This window comes from Hylobates moloch, unplaced genomic scaffold, assembly GCF_009828535.3.
Source record: "Hylobates moloch isolate HMO894 unplaced genomic scaffold, HMol_V3 SCAFFOLD_11, whole genome shotgun sequence".
NCBI lineage: Eukaryota > Metazoa > Chordata > Mammalia > Primates > Hylobatidae > Hylobates > Hylobates moloch.
In genome coordinates this window covers 42,432,376-42,455,946 of record NW_026652286.1, presented here as the reverse complement: position 1 = coordinate 42,455,946, position 23,571 = coordinate 42,432,376, and the positions used below count along the sequence as shown (strand labels likewise).

General features: G+C 38.3%; 2 protein-coding genes across 2 annotated transcripts; both read left to right on the top strand.

The window, feature by feature from the left end:
* Positions 1-423: 423 nt before the first annotated feature.
* On the top strand, positions 424-1,364 carry LOC116477345 (olfactory receptor 51J1). The gene is given in 3 exon segments (XM_032168061.2): positions 424-899; positions 901-1,225; positions 1,227-1,364. Coding segments are annotated over 3 exon segments (939 nt in total).
* Positions 1,365-19,931: 18,567 nt separating this feature from the next.
* On the top strand, positions 19,932-20,889 carry LOC116477347 (olfactory receptor 51Q1). Its single transcript, XM_032168064.1, is given in 2 exon segments — positions 19,932-20,617; positions 20,619-20,889. Coding segments are annotated over 2 exon segments (951 nt in total). The 5' UTR covers positions 19,932-19,937.
* The last annotated feature ends 2,682 nt before the right edge of the window (positions 20,890-23,571 follow it).

Here is a 23,571-nt window from a genome sequence, read left to right as displayed (position 1 = left end):
GCCTGGCTAATTTTTGTATTTTTTTTAGTAGAGACAGAGTTTCGCCATGTTGCCTAAGCTGGTCTCAAATTTCTGGGCTCAAGCAATCTGCCTACATCAGCCTCCCAAAGTGCTGGAATTACAGGCATGAGCCACTGCACCTGATCAGACACATAATTTTCTTTCTGCCTATAACATAATTTTCTAGAACATAATTTTCTATCTGCCTATGACAGAAGCTATAGCACTCCCCATACTGGAAATTTCTTGATGGTGGTCCTTTGTCAGTTTTTAGAAATAAGAAGTTTGGCCACATAAATCTGTGAGTTTGCTTTTTTCTTCCCTTCCCTCAGTGCCCAGTTATCTTTCTTCATAATGATGTCAACTCAATAATTTGTTTCTAATTTTCAAGGTGGCACTGATCCCAGGGGATGATATGTCAACATGAAAAATTCTAATAACTCTTTGGGGTTTTTACCTATGACATTCATTTTGGTTGGCATCCCAGGGCTGGGGTCAGAGCACCTCTGGATATTTGTCCCCTTCTGCCTGATATACATCATCATTTTCCTTGGGAATGGCATCATTCTTCACGTCATCAGAACAGATGTTGCCCTACATCAACCCATGTACCTCTTTCTTGCCATGTTGGCACTGGCTGAGGTTGGTGTCTCTGCATCCACCCTGCCTACAGTGTTAGGCATATTCCTTTTTGGAAATACTGAAATTAGTTTTGAAGCTTGTCTTTTCCAGATGTTCTCCATCCATTCTTTATCCATTACGGAGTCAGCTGTGCTGCTGGCCATGTCTTTGGACCGCTTTATAGCCATCTACAGCCCACTGCGCTATACAGCTATCCTGACACTGCCCAGGGTCTTTGGCACAGGAGCTATTATCGTACTGAAAAGCATTATGCTCATGGCTCTTACGGCGTCTGCCCTTCTGTGGCCACAATGCCCTCTCACATTTCTATTGTCTGCACCCCAATCTTATCTATCTATCTTGTGGGAACATTTCTGTTAACAATATCTATGGGATTTTCATTGTTACCTCTATTTTTGGGCTGGATTCATTGCTGATTGTGATCTCCTATGGGCTCATACTCCACACCGTATTGGGTATTGCCACTGGAGAAGGGCGGAAGAAGGCACTCAACACATGTGGCTCACACGTCTGTGCTGTGCTTGCTTACTATGTGCCTATGATTGGCTTTTCTATAGTGCACCACCTTGGACATCGTGTGTCCCCCTCTGTTGCGAGCCATGATGGCCAATGCCTACCTCTTCTTCCCACCTGTTGTCAATCCTATTGTCTGCAACATTAAGACCAAGGAGATCCATGGTGCCATTGTCCGAATGCTATCAGAGAAAAGACCCAGAGTGTAGCCAAAAACCATAGTAGGAAGAAATGTTTTTGTTTGTTTGCTTGCTTTCTGTAATAACAGGTGGCCCTAGATTGCATGTTATGCAATTGATATCACCTTAAAACATGGCGTCTAACAGGAAGTTCTCTATAGTCTGACCATGAACTGAGGTGAGGGTGCAGGTAGAGGTGAATTATGTGTGACAGAACAGTACACAAAAGTGAGGCTATTTTAAAACATGGGTATGAGGTTTTCTTCATTACCTTGCATACCTGGAGCAGGAATGCAGAAAAGATTGTAACACAGCACTCTAATAAGGAAAAGGCACCTGGGAGTTAGATGGTATAATGGGAAATCTATTGAGCCCTCTGTGCTAGGAAAAGAGGAAGTGAAATGTATTACATTGTCTTCAGTTATTGCTCTCTGAATTCAATAGGAGAGAAACATACCAGTTAGTTCAAAGGAGACTTCCACTACAGGCTATGATGTGGCATTCACCCAACCTCACCAAGGCCCCAAGTTGGCAGTCTTGAAGACTACAAATCTTGTTTATTATGCAAAATTCTGGGATTCTCCCATCCAGGTTGTGAGAGGTGAAGCCAGCTGGGCTTCTGGGTGCGGCAGGGGAGGGACTTGAAGAACTTTTCTGTCTAGCTAAGGATTGTAAATGCACCAATCAGTGCTCTGTGTCTAGCTAAAGGTTTGTAAACACACCAATCAGCACTCTGTGTCTAGCTAATCGGGTGGGGACTTGGAGAACTTTTCTGTCTAGCTAAAGGATTGTAAATGCACCAATCAGCACTCTGTGTCTAGCTAAAGATTTGTAAATACACCAATCAGCACTCTGTAAAAACGCACCAACTAGTGCTCTGTGTCTAGCTAAAGGTTTGTAAATGCACCATTCAGCACTCTGTAAAATCCGACCAATCAGCACTCTGTAAAATGGACCAATCAGCACTCTGTAAAATGGACCACTCAGTGCTCTGTAAAATGGACCAATCAGCAGGATGTGGGCGGGGCCAAATAAGGGAATAAAAGCTGGCTGCCCAAGCCAGCAGCACAACCAGCTGGGGTCTGCTTGCACGCTGCGGAAGCTTTGTTCTTTTGCTCTTCACAATAAATCTTGTTGCTGCTAACTCTTTGGGTCCGCACTACCTTTATGAGCTATAACACTGTGAAGGTCTTCAGCTTCACTCCTGAAGTCAGCGAGACCCCAAATCCACTGGGAAAGAACAAACACCTCCAGATGCACCACCTTTAAGAGCTGTAACACTCAATGCAAAGGTCTGCGGCTTTACTCCTGAAGTCAGCAAGACCAGGAACCCACCAGAAGGAATAAACTCCAGACACATCTGAACATCAGAAGGAACAAACTCTGGACACACCATCTTTAAGAACGATAACACTCACCTTGAGGGTCCTCGGCTTCATTCTTGAAGTCACCAAGACCAAGAACCCACTATTGCAGAAACTCTTAAAGAGGCAAGCATCCTCTTTGTAGACATTCATATTTTCTCCTTGTTGGATGCTCTTTTGCAGGCATTTAAAATGATGTAAAGAGTTTATACTTACATTTTGGGGGAAAGAAATTAAGATTTTTAACATAAAATATATACTAAGAACTTTATTATTTTCATCATTTCCTGTAGCAACCCTAAGAAATAGGATTAATGTAATTATTACTTTTCAGATGAAAAACTGATGTTTACATACAGTAAACATCTTGCTCAAATCTATGCATTTAAGACCTAGCATTGGAATGTATTTGGGTAAGACTTCAGAGTCTGAGCTCTTAACGCCTAAATGATGTCAACTAAGCAAGAAATAAAGCCTTTGATCTCATTAGTAGTCCGTCAAGTAGAATTTATTGAGCATACTCAATGGGTCAAGTATACTTCCAGACCTTAGAGATAAAGCAGTGACAAAAGATACAAGGTTTCTTCTACTGAAAGAACTTAGAAAGAACTTTTTTTTCTACATTCTCTATCTCTGCTGTACGTTTCACTTCCTGGAATGTTGTTTAGAAACAACTTTTAAATTGACCTTATAATGCTCCTTATACAAATAACCACACACCGATAAAGCTTCTGAATACAAATTTAAACATTTTAAATAGTTTGCTTGCATTTTGCATTGTAAAGATGTCAATAATTGACAAAGAGTGCTTTTACAAGAAGTCTTAATTTCTTGCACAGTTAATAGTGTGAGTCTGCCTCCAGGTTTCCATATATCCTGTTTCTAGAGATTCTGACCTGGGGATCTGCAGTTGTCTATAACCATACCCTAAATTAATAGCCCGCTGATAGATGACACAACTCCGTAGAGGACAATGCCTCCAAATTATCAATGGAAACCAAGCAAGTAAATCCACAAGAAGAATCATTTCATCAATGGCCAGATAAATAAGAGAGTGATTATTTCCTGGGATGAGAAGAGAAGGAACATCTGAGTAACATTAGAGTATCTGTAAAAAGACATCCCACAACTAGGGAGGTACAGGAAAAGATGTCAGGACCAGATTGTTAAATGGCTTAACATAAAATGAGAATCTTAGGAAGTCACTTCCATTTTCCCTCTGAGATTGCACGGTGAATTCTCAGCCTTCATTATTACTATATTTAGTAAATGTAAGGCCATTGGAAATACTGAAGCTCTGTAAAGATAACTTGTCCTTAGATATTTCTCAGATTATAGCCAATTTACTGAATATCTTTGGCTTCATTCTAGAATGGATTTCTTTATATGTAATGCTCATTCCAATTCTATTTTTTCCAGTCTTTATCCTGAAGTCCAGTCTCAGAGACAACATCAGGTTCAGGAAGAATCCTAGAAAATCACATGGTGAAAAGAATCTTGGAAAATTTTGGTGTCTATGAAATTGTGTAATAAGCAGAATCTGATGGCTCTCTGGGATTTTCTACCTTTATGCTAACTTAAAATTTATACCTTTGGAACTACCTTTTATGTTCTCAACAAGACAAAGTTACAAGTCATTATATTCAGCTAAGCATGGAGCTAAATTAAAAATTAGGACACTAAATAAACACTTTCACATTTATCAAGTGAATATGAGTTTGTTTCAAGCCAATTCTCCTGCCAAGAACAATTAGAAAAGATACAGAAATAGTTTTAAATGACTTGAGAGAGCATTCAAGGCAATGAGGATGTAAAGATCAAGATTCCAAAGTGAAGGGAAGCCTAAAGAAGTGAGCCTGATATTTATTGAGATTTTTTCCCTTAAATGTATCAATTTAAAAGTAATAGATGAGTAAATAAGAAGAGCTTACAGCAAACTCAGAGGGTTGGAGTACAAGGAGACAACTGTCAGAGCTACAAAAAGAAGTACTCAAATGCATAATGACAGTGAAAATTTTTATTACACCTTTTCTAGTAAATAACACAACTAGCCCAAAACCACAAAATTAATGATTTAAAAGATTTGAAAAACATCATTAAAAATACTGATCTTATTAATAATTAAAAAGCAAGAAAATAACAATTATGTACTACCCATTTTTTAAGTGCATGTAGAACGCCTGCCAAAACTGACAGTACTGTGGGGCATATTTCTTGATCTGTATTGAGGGTACAGGATGTATTCATTTTGTGATAATTTTTGAGCTATATACTTAGAAGATGGAGACTTTATCTATGAATATTATATGCCAATTAAAAAGTGTATAATAATCACCTGCCTGTGTGGTGATGAGTGAATCTCTGCACTCTGACTTGTGCAAAATCTTTTGCGTTGAGTTCCACACGATATCATCCCCTTTTCCTGAGTTTCAGCTGCCTTAAATACATGAAACTTTCTGACTTTGCAGAATTGCATGGTTTCTTGTTCACTTCTTCCTCTGTAATGAGTTGGGCTCTATATCTCTTTGCTCTGCAAAATCAGTTGTCACACACATCCATGTGCTTCCCATTTTCGTTTTTTGAAGATTTCTCACCCGCTTTTGATTTCTCACCCATTATACTATTCACCATGATTTAATAGTTGTATTAATACCTGAATAAATACATGTGTTCAATTTACCTGCTTTACATATTTTGATTTACATATTTTTCTCCTTTTCTGTCTTCTATCAGATTTTTTTTTATTATTCCCCCTTTTTATTCTGGAGTTATAAACTGTACTTCTATTCTCATAGGTAAACTTTTAATATCTGTACTTCATAAATTTCAATGTTATTCAAAATATCCTTCATTCTCTTCAAATAAGCAAATAATTTATTTTAAATTACCATATATTTCCTTCTCTGCCATTTTTCCTATCAATAATGATTAATTTTGTATCCACATTTTAATAAAATGTTATTGACAAAGGTTAAACATTCACATGCTTGAAATTTCAAAAGATTTGAGAGAATATATTTTGAAAATATTCATTATCAGTCTATATTAAATAATTCTGGCTTCTCTCCCCAAAAACATTTTCACAGGGCTTTTTCAATGTTTCACTGGCCTTCCCTGAAGCTACATCTTACATCACTCTTTTTCTCTCTGAACTACAGCAATATCAAATATCTTTCATTTTCTGCAGTTCCAAATTAGCTTTCACTGTTTACAGCAAGCTGCTTCATCCATCTGTAATGATTATTACCCTTCCTTGCTCACTCCAGTCCCTTCCTCCTTATCCTTTAATTTTATCCCAATAATTGCTTTCTAAGTGATAACTTATTTTATCCCATGTATTAGGAAAAACCTCCTAGCTTAACACTGTCAAAATTATTTCCTTCCTTCCCTTCCTCCCTTCCTACCTCCCTCCCTTCCTCCCTTCTTTCCTTCCTTCCTTTTCTTCCTTTGCTTTTTTCCTGCAATGGCCTTGGATATAATTTGGAAAAAATATAGCAGTCACAGCAACTGTTCTAATTCCTTATATTCTCAATCTATTTATTAAAACAAGAGAAATCATTCATGACATCCAATTTGTGGTCTGGTGCTATTTGCTAGAGACTGGTCTAGCACTCACAGCTAAAGTTTGGTGTTCTTTTGTTAAATATAAACCATTCAGAATGTCAATAACATACAAGACCAGGCTGTAATGACAATGTATCCAGAAAAAAAAGAATATTTTATAATCCAAACATAAACATTGTCCAAGCCTCAAAATACCAAGCACTCCCCCTCAGTTAATAAGAGTGACTCCAGATTATCAACTCAGCTTTAATCTCACTTTCTGTAGATAAGATTTATGAAGTTATCAAAGGAAAATTTCCCATACTTCCTGAAAGCATTTAATTCATAGAAAAGCATCAAATCCTCAAGCCTTCCTCAAAATCACCTAAAACAAGCCCATAACCTATAATAATATTTCTGTAACACCCTCCTAATTCCAAATGTTGTGCATTCTTCATCACTAAAAGTAATAAACCCAACTTGTTGATCTATAGGTATGTTCTTGGAGGTATTAGCCTTTTTTAAAAGGGATGCCCTGACTTCTAAGCAGGATGTTGTAGTCCATGGAAAACCAATATTCCTGCTGCAAATAACTAGAAAACTCATATTTTAAAATCACTGTGTGTGTCTGTGTGTGTTTAAAGGCATTAGGAAGCTATGAAGCAAGGGCAACAAGAGGTTGCCCTCTCAGATTCTGCAGAGTGGAGAATGTTGGAGAGGTAAACTGACATCTAGAGCCATTTTCTTTCCCTGGAGGCATATGTCAATTCTCTGCAAGAGGAAAAGAATGAGGATATAGGCTTTGCCCAGACAGAGGGAAAAAGACACACCAGCAGAACAGAAAAGAACTTCGAATTAACTAAAGTAAATCCAATTAGTATTTTTCAAAAAGTAAAGGAAAATGGGGAAAAGCTGATGAAATAATGGGAAAATTCACCAAAGAATTGGAATATATTAAAAAATAATTCAATGCAAATTCTAGAACTAAAAAAAAAGTCTATCAAAATAAATACATTTAAAAGAATATTAAAGGCAACAGAAAACTCTTCCAAGAAAAGAAAAACAAGTCAATAGAAACAGCCAAATGAGGGAGGAGCCAAGATGGCCGAATAGGAACAGCTCCAGTCTACAGCTCCCAACATGAGTGACACAGAAGACAGGTAATGTCTGCATTTCCAGCTGAGGTACCAGGTTCATCTCACTGGGGAGTGCAGGACAGTGGGTGCAGCGCACCGTGCATGAGCCAAAGCAGGGCGAGGCACTGCCTCACCCAGGAAGTGCAAGGGGTCAGGGAATTGCCTTTCCAAGTCAAAGAAAGCGGTGACAGACGGCACCTGGAAAATCGGGTCACTCTCACCCTAGTACTGCGCTTTTCCAATGGGCTTAAAGAACAGCACACCAGGAGATTATATCCTGCACCTGGCTCAGAGGGTCCTACGCCCATGGAGTCTCACTCATTGCTCGCACAGCAGTCCGAGATCAAACTGCAAGGAGGCAGTGAGGCTGGGGGAGGGGCGCCCACCATTGCAAGTTAGTTGTTTTATTAGGTAAACAAAGCAGCCAGGAAGCTCAAACTGGGTGGAGCCCACCACAGCTCAAGGAGGCCTGCCTGCCTCTGTAGGCTCCACCTCTGGGGGCAGGGCACAGACAAACAAAAAGAGAGCAGGAACCTCTGCTGACTTAAGTGTCCCTCTCTGAAAGCTTCGAAGTGAGTAGTGGTTCTCCCAGCATGCAGCTTGAGATCTGAGAACAGCCAGACTGCCTCCTCAAGTGGGTCCCTGACCCCCAAGTAGCCTAACTGGGAGGCACCCCCCAGTAGGGTAGGACTGACACCTCACACAGCCGGGTACTCCTGAGACAAAACTTCCAGAGGAACTATCAGACAGCAGCATCTGCAGTTCACCAATATCCGCTGTTCTGCAGCCACCGCTGCTAATACCCTGGCAAACAGGGTCTGGAGTGGACCTCTAGCAAACTCCAACAGACCTGCAGCTGAGGGTCCTGTCTGGTAGAAGGAAAACTAACAAACAGAAAGGACATCCACACCAAAAACCCATCTGTATGTCACCATCAGCAAAGACCAAAGGTAGATAAAACCACAAAGATGGGAAAAAAACAGAGCAGAAAAACTCGAAACTAAAAATCAGAGCACCTCTCCTCCTCCAAAGGAATGCAGCTCCTCACCAGCAATGGAACAAAGCTGGATGGAGAATGACTTTGACGAGTAGAGAGAAGAAGGCTTCAGACGATCAAACTACTCCGAGCTACAGGAGGAAATTCGAACCAATGGCAAAGAAGTTAAAAGCTTTAAAAAAAATTAGATGAATGCGTAGCTAGAATAATCAATGCAGAGAAGTCCTTAAAGGACCTGATGGAGCTGAAAACCAAGGCACGAGAGCGACATGACAAATGCAGAAGCCTCAGGAGCCGATGCAATCAACTGCAAGAAAGGGTATCAGTGTTGGAAGGTGAAATGAATGAAATGAAGTGAGAAGGGAAGTTTAGAGAAAAAAGAATAAAAAGAAACGAACAAAGCCTCCAAGAAATATGGGACTATGTGAAAAGACCAAATCTACATCTGATTGGTGTACCTGAAAGTGATGGGGAGAATGGAACCAAGTTGGAAAACACTATGCAGGATATTATCCAGGAGAACTTCCCCAATCTAGCAAGGCAGGCCAACATTCAGATTCAGGAAATACAGAGAATGCCACAAAGATACTCCTTGAGAAGAGCAACTCCAAGACAGATAATTGTCAGATTCACCAAAGCTGAAATGAAGGAAAAAATGTTAAGGGCAGCCAGAGAGAAAGGTCGGGTTACCCACAAAGGGAAGCCCATCAGACTAATAGCTGATCTCTCGGCAGAAACTCTACAAGCCAGAAGAGAGTAGGGACCAATATTCAACATCCTTAAAGAAAAGAATTTTCAACCCAGAATTTCATATCCAGCCAAACTAAGCTTCATAAGTGAAGGAGAAATAAAATACTTTACAGACAAGCAAATGCTGAGAGATTTTGTGACCACCAGGCCTGCCCTAAAAGAGCTCCTGAAGGAAGCATTAAACATGGAAAGGAACAACCGGTACCAGCCACTGTAAAAACATGCCAAATTGTAAAGACCATCAAGGCTAGGAAGAAATGGCATCAACTAACAAGCAAAATAACCAGCTAACATCATAATGACAGGATCAAATTCACACATAACAGTATTAACTTTAAATGTAAATGGGCTAAATGCCCCAATTAAAAGACACAGACTGGCAAATTGGATAAAGAGTCAAGACCCATCAGTGTGCTATATTCAGGAAACCCATCTCATGTGCAGAGACACACATAGGCTCAAAATAAAGGGATGGAGGAAGATCTGCCAAGCAAATGGAAAACAAAAAAGGCAGAATTTGCAATCCTAGTCTCTGATAAAATAGACTTTAAACCAACAAAGATCAAAAGAGACAAAGAAGGCCATTACATAATGGTAAAGGGATCCATTCAACAAGAAGAGCTAACTATCCTAAATATATATGCACCCAATACAGGAGCACCCAGATTCATAAAGCAAGTCCTGAGTGACCTCCAAAGAGACTTAGACTCCCACACAATAATAATGGGAGACTTTAACACCCCACTGTCAACGTTAGACAGATCAACAAGACAGAAAATTAACAAGGATACCGGGAATTGAACTCAGCTCTGCACCAAGCAGACCTAATAGACATCTACAGAACTCTCCACCCCAAATTGACAGAATATACATTCTTTTCAGTACCACACCACACCTATTCCAAAACTGACCACATGGTTGGAAGTAAAGCACTCCTCAGCAAATGTAAAAGAACAGAAATTATAAGAAACTGTCTCTCGGACCACAGTGCAATAAAACTAGAACTCAGGATTGAGAAACTCACTCAAAACTGCTCAACTACATGGAAACCGAACAACTTACTCCTGAATGACTACTGGGTACATAAGGAAATGAAGGCAGAAATAAAGATGTTCTTTGAGACCAATGAGAACAAAGACACAACATACCAGAATCCCTGGGACACATTCAAAGCAGTGTGTAGAGGGAAATTTATAGCACTAAATGCCCACAAGAGCAAGCAGGAAAGATCTAAAATTGACACCCTAACATCACAATTAAAAGAACTAGAAAAGCGAGAGCAAACACATTCAAAAGCTAGCAGAAGGCAAGAAATAACTAAGATCAGAGCAGAACTGAAGGAAATAGAGACACAAAAAACCCTTCAAAAAATTAATGAATCCAGGAGCTGGTTTTTTGAAAAGATCAACAAAATTGATAGACTGCTAGAAAAACTAATAAAGAAGAAAAGAGAGAAGAATCAAATAGATGCAATAAAAAAAGATAAAGCAGATATGACCACCAATCCCACAGAAATACAAACTACCATCAGAGAATACTATAAACACATCTATGCAAATAAACTAGAAAATCTAGAAGAAATGGATAAATTCCTTGACACATAAATCCTCCCAAGACTAAACCAGGAAGAAGCTGAATCTCTGAATAGACCAATAACAGGCTGTGAAATTGTGGCAATAATCAATAGCTTACCAACCAAAAAGAGTCCAGGACCTGATGGATTCACAGCCAAATTCTACCAGAGGTACAAAGAGGAGCTGGTACCATTCCTTCTGAAACTATTCCAATCAATAGAAAAAGAGGGAATCCTCCCTACCTCATTTGATGAGGCCAGCATCATCCTGATACCAAAGCTTGGCAGAGACACAACCAAAAAAGAGAATTTTAGACCAATATCCTTGATGAACATCGATGCAAAAATCCTCAATAAAATACTGGCAAACCAAATCCAGCAGCACAACCAAAAGCTTAGCCACCATGATCAAGTGGGCTTCATCCCTGGGATGCAAGGCTGGTTCAACATACGCAAATCAATAAATGTAATCCAACATATAAACAGAACCAAAGACAAAAACCACATGATTATCTCAATAGATGCAGAAAAGGCCTTTGACAAAATTCAACAATGCTTCATGCTAAAATCTCTCAATAAATTAGGTATTGATGGGACGTATCTCAAAATAATAAGAGCTGTCTATGAAAAACCCACAGCCAATATCATACTGAATGGACAAAAACTGGAAGCATTCCCTTTGAAAACTGGCACAAGACAGGGATGTCCTCTCTCACCACTCCTATTCAACATAGTGTTGGAAGTTCTGGCCAGGGCAATCAGGCAGGAGAAGGAAATAAAGGGTATTCAATTAGGAAAAGAGGAAGTCAAATTGTCCCTGTTTGCAGATGACAAGATTGTATATCTAGAAAACCCCATCATCTCAGCCCAAAATCTCCTCAAGCTGATAAGCAACTTCAGCAAAGTCTCAGAATACAAAATCAATGTACAAAAATCACAAGCATTCTTATACACCAATAACAGACAGAGAGCCAAATCATGAGTGAACGCCCATTCACAATTGCTTCAAAGAGAATAAAATACCTAGGAATCTAACTCACAACAGATGTGAAGGACTTCTTCAAGGAGAACTACAAACCACTGCTCAATGAAATAAAAGAGGATACAAACAAATGGAAGAACATTCCATGCTCATGGGTTGGAAGAATCAATATCGTGAAAATGGCCATACTGCCCAATGTAATTTATAGATTCAATGCCATCCCCATCAAGCTACCAATGACTTTCTTCACAGAATTGGAAAAAACTACTTTAAAGTTCATATGGAACAAAAAAAGAGCCTGCATTGCCAAGTCAATCCTAAGCCAAAAGAACAAAGTTGGAGGCATCATGCTACCTGACTTCAAACTATACTACAAGGCTACAGTAACCAAAACAGCATAGTACTGGTACCAAAACAGAGATATAGACCAATGGAACAGAACAGAGCCCTCAGAAATAATGCCACATATCTACAGCCATCTGATCTTTGAGAAACCTGACAAAAACAAGCAATGGGGAAAGGATTCCCTATTTAGTAAATGGTGCTGGGAAAACTGGCTAGCCATATGTAGAAAGCTGCAACTGGATCCCTTCCTTACACCTTATACAAAAATTAATTCAAGATGGATTAAAGACTTACATGTTACACCTAAAACCATAAAAACCCTAGAAGAAAACCTAGGCAATACCATTCAGGACATAGGCATGGGCAAGGACTTCATGTCTAAAACACCAAATGCAATGGCAACAAAAGCCAAAATTGACAAATGGGATCTAATTAAACTAAAGAGCTTCTGCACAGCAAAAGAAACTACCATCAGAGTGAACAGGCAACCTACAAAATGGGAGAAAATTTTTGCAATCTACTCATCTGACAAAGGGCTAATATCCAGAATCTACATGAACTCAAACAAATTTACAAGAAAAAAACAAACAACCCCATCAAAAAGTGGGAAAAGGATATGAACAGACACTTCTCAAAAGAAGACATTTATGTAGCCAAAAAACACATGAAAAAATGCTCATCATCACTGGCCATCAGAGAAATGCAAATCAAAACCATAATGAGATACCATCTCACACCAGTTAGAATGGCGATCACTAAAAAGTCAGGAAACAACAGGTACTGGAGAGGATGTGGAGAAATAGGAACACTTTTACACTGTTGGTGGGACTGTAAACTAGTTCAACCATTGTGGAACTCAGTGTGACGATTCTTCAGAGATCTAGAACTAGAAATACCATTTGACCCAGCCATCCCATTACTGGGTATATACCCAAAGGATTATAAATCATGCTGCTATAAAGACACATGCACACGTATGTTTATAGCGGCACTACTCACAACAGCAAAGACTTGGAACCAACCCAAATGTCCAACAACGATAGACTGGATTAAGAAAATGTGGCACATATACACCATGGAATAATATGCAGCCCTAAAAATGATGAGTTCATGTCCTTTGTAGGGACATGGATGAAGCTGGAAACCATCATTCTCAGCAAACTATCACAAGGACAAAAAACCAAACACCACATGTTCTCACTCATAGGTGGGAATTGAACAATGAGAACACATGGACACAGGAAGGGGAACATTACACACCGGGGTCTGGTGTGGGGTGGGTGGGGGGAGGGGGGACGGATAGCATTAGGAGATATACCTAATGCTAAATGACGAGTTAATGGGTGCAGCACACCAACATGGCACATGTATACATATGTAACAAACCTGCGCGTTGTACACATGTACCTTAAAACTTAATGAATAATAATAAAATTTTTAAAAGTAGCCAAATGAAAGCCCAAAAATTGAAATTATAAAGCACAAAAATTGAAAATATAAAGACATGTGAAATACATGTAGGACATATTTTAAAAATGTAACATTCATGGAAACTTAAACAATAGAGGGAAAGGAGGCACAGAAGCACTATTTCAAGAGATAATGGTTGAGAATTCCCCTAAACTGGTAAAATGCGTCAATTGATATATTCAAGAAGTTCCACATAGTTTATGAAAGCTCTGAATAAGCATATCATATTTAAATTAACAGAAACCAGTAACAAAAAGAAATGACACTGAAGTCAGTCAGAGGAAAATGTCTCATTATCTTTAAATGGTCAAAAATAGTACAAACAGCTGGCTTCTCAGTAGAAATTAAAGACGCTGAAAGATAATAGATTTATCTATGTAAAATAACCACCAACATCCCATTCTATATACAGTGAAAATATTCTTTTAAAATGAAAAAGTAAAGAAGTTTTCAGATAAGCAAATACTGAGAGTATTTGTTAGCAGCAAACCTGCGTTATATCAAATGAGTTCTTTAGTCAAAAGGAAAATGAACCCAGAGACAAGCACAGAAATATGGAGTGAAATTAAAAGCATTGGAAAAGGTAAATATGTAGAAGAAAGCAAACACTGACTGAAGAAAACAGTAATACTCATGTTGTATTGGGGTTTAAACATTCTTTGAACTATAATTGTGGCAGGAATAATGCAAAAAGAAAGAGATATCATTTGAGTTTTTAAAGTTCTGAGCATCTATCTAGCATTATTGGGAAAATTGAAAAATGGTAATTTATAGTAGACTATAAGATGTCAAGACGCAATTTGTTATCTACGAGATAATCACTAAAAGAATAGTAAAATACGCTCATGTTTCACATAATGACTTTTCAATCAGCAACGAATTGCATGTAGGACAGTGGTTCCATAGATTATAATGAAGCTGAAAAATCCTATCACTTGTTATTTACTATACTTTACTTTTATTGTTATTTGAAAGAGTATTTCTTCTACTTAGAAAAAAAAAGTTAACTGTAAAAAAGACTCAGGTAGGTCCTTCAGGAGGTATTCAAGAATAAGGCATCATTATCCTAGGAGATGACAGCTTCATGTATGTTATTGTCCAAAAGGTCCTCCAGTGGAACAATGTGTGGAAGTGGAAGACAATGTACTGATGATCTTGATCCTGTGTAGGTCTAAGCTAATGTGTGTGTTCGTGTCTTAATTTTTAACAAAAATGTTTAAAAAGTAAAAATAAATACATAAATTTTAATTTAAAAATGTGTAAAATAAGGACGTAAAGAAAAAATATTTCTGTATCACTGTACAATGCATTCATGGATTTAGCTGTATTATTACAAAACAGTCAAAAAGTTAAAGTATATAAAGTAGAAAAGATACAGTAAGCTAAGGTCAATTTATTATTGAAGAAAGAATACTATTTTTTGTAAATTTAGCATAGCCTAAATGTCCAGTGTTTATAAAGTCCATAGTAGCAAACAGTAATTTCCTAGGACTTTTCACCCACTCACCACTCACTCACTGATTCACTCAGAGCAACTTTCAGTCCTGCAAACTCCATTCATGGTACATGCCCTATTCAGGTGTATCATTGTTTATCTGTTGTGGCACTTTTTACTATACCTTTTCTATGTTTAGATATGTTTAGATACACAAATACCACTGTGTTACAATTGCTTACAGTATTCAGTAGAGCAGCATGTACATGTTTGTAGCCTAGGAGCAATAGGCTACATCATATAGCCTAAATGTATAGTAGGCTGTACCATCTAGGCTTGTGTGAGTACAGTATGATGTTTGCACAACTACAATATTGACTAACAACACATATCTCAGGACATACCCCTGTTGCTAAGTGACACATGACTGTATTTCTAATAATACATTAATGAATGGAAAATGAAATAAGTCCCCATCCATGGGCATTCAGGATGATTAAACGGAACGTAATTGTGGTAGACCAAATAGTGTCTCCACCCCTATAAGAAAAGTCCCAATCCTAATCCCTGGAACTTCTGAATATGTCGGTTTACGTGGAAAAGGGCAGTTAAGGCTGCAGATGGAATTAAGGTTGCTGATCAGCAAACCTTAAAATAAGGTGAAAGTCCTGCGTAATCAAGTGAGCCCAACATAATCACTAGTGTCCTTTGAAGGGAAATGTCCTAAGAGGCAGAAGTGTACCAGAGAAAAGGCAGTGTCAGAAGGACTCAGCCTGATGTTGCTGGCTTTGCAGAGAGAAATTGACTAAAAATCCAAGAATGTGGTTGGCCTCTAGAAGCTGGAAAAGGCAAGAAAATGGGTTTTCCCTAAAGCCTTGAGAAAGCAAGGTGGTCCAGCCAATCTCTTGATTTTAGCCCAGTGAGATCTACTTCAGATTTCTGAACTATGGACTCTAAGATTTAAAAAAAAATGTTGTTTTAAGCTGTTACGTTTGTGGCAATTTGCTCTGGTCACCACAGAAAACTAATATAACAGCACAGACCTTTCTCTCCTCCTCCTCAAATTCAAGCTTCTCTGCTCAAGGGACACTATACTCTATGGATCTTGACAGATATGGTAGTCCTTCTGATATGCAAATCATTTGCCAGAATATGACTCTATCTTCTTGAGTAAATCCTAGATGCCTGGTCTTTTTCAGGGCTTCAGGAAGCATTAACAGTCCATCAATGATAGACTGGATTAAGAAAATGTGGCACATATACACCATGGAATACTATGCCACCATAAAAAGGATGAGTTCATCTCTTTTGCAGGGACATGGATGAAGCTGGAAACCATCATTCTCAGCAAAATATCGCAAGGACAGAAAACCAAACACCACATGTTCTCACTCATAATTGGGAGTTGAACAATGAGAATACACGAACACAGTGAGGGGAACATCACACACCCGGGCCTGTCTGGGGGTGGGGGATTAGGGGAGGGATAGCATTAGGAGAAATACCTAATGTAGGTGACGGGTTGATAGGTGCAGCAAACCACCATGGCACGTGTATACCTATGTAACAAAGCCGCAAGTTCCACACATGTACCCCAGAACTTAAAGTATTAAGGAAAAAAAAAAAGCATCATCTGGTCTCAGTAGAAGTTCCTGAGACACCATAGTATCCTTTGGTGAGTGTTTCTTGATATCGGTAATAGGGCAGTTTCTGATTATTTCTTGAGGCATGCGCTCATTTTTTGAGTCATGTGCAGGTATATGAATTCTATATCCTAAGATGACATCTGAGGACTTACTTTTGATATATCTTCACTCTCCTTCAAATTGTCTAAAATATTCCCCTCTTTATCTTTGAAATGATGTAAGATTTATCTTCTCTATGTTTGCCATTATGAGACTTTTGGGGGCACACGTGTGTGTCACAGACATCCAAAGATCATGATGACAAGCTAATGCTTTACTCATAGTGCCCAATTTATATCTATATCCAGGAATGAAAATGTCTTCAGCATCTCAGGTAATAAGGAGTTATCAGGCATACCTAGAGAAAAGAAGTGCTTTTAAGAACATAGTGGTAATGTACTTTGGCTTTGGAATTCAACAGAACTACAGTTGGTCCTTCATATTTGTGGGTTCCACATTCATGGATTCAGCCAATCTTGGGTCAAAAATATTGGAAAAAAAACTTCCATCTACACTGAACATGCACAGATTTTTTCCCCTGTCGTTATTCCCTAAACAATATAGAATACCAATTATTTACATAGCGTTTACATTGTATCAGGCATGATAAGTGATTTAGAAAGTATTTAAAGCATAAAGGAGTATGTGCATAGGCTACATGCAAACACTACCATTTTATAGGTATGGAACATGAGCATCCACAGATGTTGCTATCCAGGAGAGGTCCTGGAACCAACCTCTCACAGATATCGAGAAACGATGATACCTCAAATACTTTTCCTGCCTCTTTTTCAAAATCTGAAACCTTGGCAAGGGACATAACCTCTTTAAATCCCAGTTTATATACAATGGGCATGATAATAGCTTCTTTTTCCAAGGGTCATAATTAGCACTAACTGAAATTATTTTTATAGCACCTACCATAGATCCAGCACAGGTAAGCACATTTCTATTGTAATATGATTACAATAGAATGTAAGCACATATATAAAGATTATAACTAGAGCTTATGTTTCTATTTACACTTCAATGTGCTTAGGCACATTGTTCTTAAATGTGCACAATGTTCTTAAATGTGCTTAGGCACATTGAAATGTAAATAGAAACATAAGCTCTAATTATAATATTTTGAAAACAAATGCTGCATATTATTTTAATTATCATGATAGGTGATAGATATATAGGCCTTTTAATATTTGAACCATTTATCTCTTTCTACTCTTTTGTTACTACACAGAAGTCTGGCTATTTTCATTAAAAGGTTTTATCCTTAGTTAAAATTATTTTATCATTTACTACCAGAAGTAAATTTACTGAATTAAAGTGGCATCTATGATCGAATCATTTTCCAGAAATTAACATACAAATTATACTTAAATCAAGAAAGTATGAATGTTTCTACATTGCCATGTTCTTATTTGCATAGCATGTTGTCATGAAAATTCCTCTGTTATTTTGAAAGTTTAAAACACCGATTATAAGATTTAACTTTCCATTACTGCATTTTTGGATGTAGTTGAACATTGTTTTATGCTTCTTTGTAGTTGTATTTCTTTTACTGTTAACTGTCATATAGTTTTTCTTAATCTATTGTATTTATCTTAATATTGAGATATTTAATTTTTGATATTTAAGATAGTAATCTCTTCCAGAGTATTTTTATAAATATTTTTGAAATGTTTAAATTTTACCATTTTTTGTTACAGAGAAAATTTAATTTTTAAAGATTATATCTATTTGTCTTTCTCTGTGATTCTTGTCTATTGCTGCTGTTTACAACGTCTTCACAAAGGAAAGATTTAAATGCTTATATTATTTTCTCTATTTTCTTTTTTGTCACTGATTTTCATTTAGTTACTTAATTCATTTTGAAATTAGTTTTGTGGGAATTGAGAGATGAGCCACCAAATAGCTAACTATTGAATAATTTTTTTTCTAATTCAGTTTTGATTTCTGTCTTCACTTCCTTATTTCTTGCACATATATATAAACATTTCCTTTTTCTTAGTGTTTCCAGAGGCTCAAGATGAATGCCCCTTGAAATTGATGCACAATATTTCTGTCAACTACAGCTCTCTTGACCCTGTAAACTCTATCCCAGCTTCAGAGTACTTATAGAAGGAAGTCTTTTAGAACTAATTTTGAGAGATTGTACAGTTCAAGCACAAGCATGCAGTTTCAAATCACATTCAACAAGCTAATGAAACTGTGATTCAATATGGCTAACTTATTGCTCTGTGAGGATTCGGGGCAGCAAAGGCTCTCACCACCAGAGTTGATTTACTGGCCTCCCTGTGGGATCCAGGTCTCAAGATGCGATGCCTCCATGTAATCCTGAAGCGACCTGCCACACCTTCCACCCTCCAGACTAGAGATCTGCAAGGGGCTTATACCACGCCTGCTCTCTCAGCTAAGCTGAGAAAACAGAAGCCACAGATGGTGAAGAGGGTACCTCCAGGCAGGAGAAACCACAGGTAAGACTCCTCTGTGAATCATCAGGAAAAAGAAAAGGGCACATGACTTGTTAGAACATAAGAAGAATTAATACGAGTCATGCACTTAAAGCAGTGCCTAAATGTAGATAGTACTCAATAAATGTGATTGTCTTCACCTGGGCTGTTAAACAGACTTTTGACTGTTGCCTCTCTTTCTCCTCTTCTTTCCTATGTTTCTTGCCCTTTATTTCCAGTTATTTTTTATATCATAGAAATAGAATCAATAATATCAGAAGACATTAGCTAATGAGAATAGGACAGAGTAGAAATAAGACCGCAGTAGAGTAATAAAACCTTAATGAATGAAAAAAAGAGGAGATGAAGAAAAAGTAGCAATAGGTTTAGAACTAGTGAAATAGGTGAGAATGCTGCTACAAAAGTCAAAGGAGATATTTGGAAAAAGACACTGGATTTATATCAAAAAAAGACAAAGATTGAATATTAAGCATTACATTTATACAATAGAGTTCATTTTTAGCCTTTGTGAGAACAGTATTGATAGTGAGATTTGTATGAAAGGCAGATTTAAATGTGCTGAAAACTGAATGGGAGTGGGAAAATGGAGGCAGGAAAAATTAGAGTTACCCATGAATTAATATATATTCTGTCATCAAGGGAAGATTAGCTGTGTGGGAGCAGTCTGCAGAATTGGGCTAAGGAAAGGATATCATGTATCACAATGTTCTTAAATCTTGTTTTAGTTACCCTCAACAACTCTGAAAATGTATTTGGGTTGAATTTGGATTAAATGGGCAAAGAGATACTATTTCTAATGTTTCTTTTTCTCCCTGAGTGAAGATCCTGAATCTGAAGACACATTCATCAGTCATGTCCCAGGTGACTACCACCACACAAGAAAGCATCTACTTCAGCCTCACGGGCATCCCTAGATTTGAGGCCTCCCACATCTGGATCTCCATCCCCATCTGCTGTCTCTACACCATCTCCATCATGGGCAATACCACCATCCTCACTGTCATTTGCACAGAGCCATCTCTCCACCAGCCCATGTATCTGTTTCTCTCCATGCTGGCGCTGACAGACCTGGGTCTTACCCTCACCACCCTACTCCCAGTCATACAGCTTCTCTGGTTCAACGTTCGTAGAATCAGCTCTGAGGCCTGTATTGCTCAGTTCTTCCTTCATGGATTCTCCTTTATGGAGTCTTCTGTCCTCCTGGCTATGTCCTTTGACCGCTATGTGGCCATCTGCTGTCCCCTCCATTATGCCTTCATCCTCACCAATGAAGTCATTGGTAAAATTGGGTTAGCCATCATTTGCCGCTGTGTTCTGGCAGTTCTTCCCTCCCTTTTCTTACTCAAGTGACTGCCTTTCTGCCACTCCCACCTTCTCTCTCACTCCTATTGCCTCCACCAGGATATGATCCGCCTGGTCTGTGCTGACATCAGGCTGCTCAACAGCTGGTATGGATTTGCTCTTGCCTTGCTCATTATTATCATGGATCCTCTGCTCATTGTGATCTCCTATACGCTTATTCTGAAAAATATCGGGCACAGCCACCTGGGCTGAGCAACTCCGTGCCCTCAATAACTGCCTGTCCCACATTCTAGCTGTCCTGGTCCTCTACATTCCCATGGTTAGTGTATCTATGACTCATCACTTTGCCAAGCATGCCTCTCCACTGGTCCATGTTATCATGGCCAATATCTACCTGCTGGCACCCCCAGTGATGAACCCCATCATTTACAGTGTAAAGAACAAGCAGATCCAACGGGGAATGTTAAATTTCCTTTCCCTCAAAAATATGCATTCAAGATGAGGGAATGTATTTCTTAAATTACTGAGAAGTATGAGTCATAGGCTTAAGGGGGGAATATATTCAGAATTAGGAAACTATAAAATAAAACTTCATCATAATATTAAGGTAGTATGACATGTCCCTGGCTTTCAGCATGGACTTTTCGGCTGAGGTGAGCTAGCAGCAGTGATTCTATACAAAAGAGATATGGATCTGAATTGATAAAATTCTAGCACATCTTAACAGCTATCCCAATGGAAGGAGTTTAATCGATTGAGTAAAGTTCTCTCGAAGCTTGTCTTTCTTTCTGGATATTTTTCTCTCCTATGGGCTTATTTAAACTTAAACTCCCAGAAGTTTAAAGGAAATCTTGTTGTTGCCCCATCACCAATTCTCTTAGGCAGTTCCATTTAGGCATTTGGTAAACTTTAGATCTTTTGTTCTGGATCACTCTAACAGGCGATCGGACTTTCCTTTGCAAAGGAATGAAAACATTTTGAGGGACGATAGACACATCAAGTTTTTCTGCCATTCAGATTTACCTAATTAACACCAGCACTTACCTACTCTGAATTAGGTAAATTCAGATTTACCTAACTAACACCCAAGTAATTTAGGTTAATTTACCTAATACACACTCAGCAAACAAAATGAACATATGCAAGAAGTCTAACATTAGTGTAAGGTTTTAAGACCTTTCACAGCTCCTACCTTGCTAGAGTTTTTCAGTATTCAGAATTCAAACTTCTTTCTTGTGGGAAGAAAAACTCATTTTTTTTTTCTGACCAGAGCAGACTTTTTTTGTACTTTTATGTTCTTAATGTAGCTCTGCTTCTTATGGGCAGATTCCCTTGGGCATCGTGAATTTTTCACGAGCAAATGTTCTAGTACACTGATATGACCTTAAGGATCATAAAAAAATATTTTGTGGAAACAAGATAAACTTTCCCAGAAATATCAGTTTGAAGAGACAATTATAAATTTGATCACAGCTTCTGATTGCTGGATTCATGGTGCAGGTGGTCAATATTGGGATCCACTTAGATCTGAATCAACATAGGCAGTGGGAGCACAGAGGAAGGTAGTGTTACAGAACTTTCTCCTTAGTTCTGCTAAAACTGAGCTCTTGTCACACAACCAGGAAGGATTAGGCTCATAGACACACAGAAGGGTGAGGAAAATGAAATTTATTCAGGGAAAAGAGAAAAAGAAAAAAAAAAAACCTCTCAGCAAGGTGAGAGAGAGTCCTGCTACCAGGTTTCCCGACTCACAGATTGAATCTCAGGTCACCACACAGGAAGAGGAGAGGCCAGGATATTCCTCCCTGCAAATGGCATGAAGTTCCTGAGGCTGAACCTTGTCCTCCCAGTACACAGGTAAGCATTATTCAGAAAGAATCAGTCAGGAAAAGGCAGGCTTCATCCAGGACCAACGGTCTGGTTTTTCAGCCTTCAGGCTGTTTTAGGGTTGAAGGCAGGGTTTCACCGGGGACCCTTGGCTGCCTCCTGTCTCTATAAGTAGCATTAGAAGTGAAAGGCAGGTCTTGGCACGGTGGCTCACGGCTGTAATCCCAGCACCTTGGGAGGCCAAGGCGGGCAGATCACGAGGTCAGATCAAGACCATCCTGGCTAACACTGTGAAACCCCGTCTCTACTAAAAATATAAAAAATTAGCCAGGCGTGGTGGTGGGCGCCTGTAGTCCCACCTACTCGGGAGGCTGAGGCAGGAGAATGGTGTGAACCTGGAAGGTGGAGCTTGGAGTGAGCCGAGATTGCGCCACTGCACTCCAGCCTGGGCGAAAGAGCAACACTCCATCTCAAAAAAAAAAAAAAAAAAAAAAAGGCAGAAAGCAAATACCAAAGGAATCTCTTTCTCTTCCTACACGCTTTCCTCCTTATTTTTCTATTATTTTTTCTCTGCTAGAGCCTAAAGATTAGCATTTTTCTTTTCATAGAAACATGAGTCTGCTGGCATAAATAAATTGCAAAATGGAATATGTGCATTCTCACAATAGAATTTAAGACCAGAAAATCCAAATCTGAAAAAAGTCAAGAACATGGATAGAAATATGGGTCAAAAGAAAATTTTTGTCAATGTACAGGCTTGGAAATGCTCCAGAGCAGCATGTGGGGCAAATAAATTTTGGGATTATGTTGTTTTTTTTAAAAGAGGAGCACACGCTACCATAAATAATGTCTTGATGACAGATATCTATCAATTCAATTTTGTGGTCAGAGATAAACTCACAGGTCAAAACTTAACTAGAAATCAGATGAAGATTAAATCAAGTCATCTGCTTTATTATCTGTTGTTCTCCCTTTTCTGTTTCCTTTCTTGAGATAAACTGTTTATTATCTTCTTCCCTTGCATGTGTGTGTGGAGAGGGGAGGAGGGCTTTATGACTTTAAAACATCATGATATTTTTAGATTTTGAAATAGATTTCATTTTTGTAAATTTTTTTAATTGAGAAATGTGTCTGCAAAATTATTGGGTACCTAAAATGCAAATAACTTTACTGGTCATATTTTATTATAGAAATGTGTTTATTATAAAATGTAGAGTATGATTCTAAGAATGTAATATTCTTTATATCTTATTGACCTGTAAATTATTTTAAGTAAGCTATTTAAGAGGACATAAGACTGGATATTAATTTTTTGAGATGTTAAATGGATCCATTAATTCAAATAGAAGATAACCTA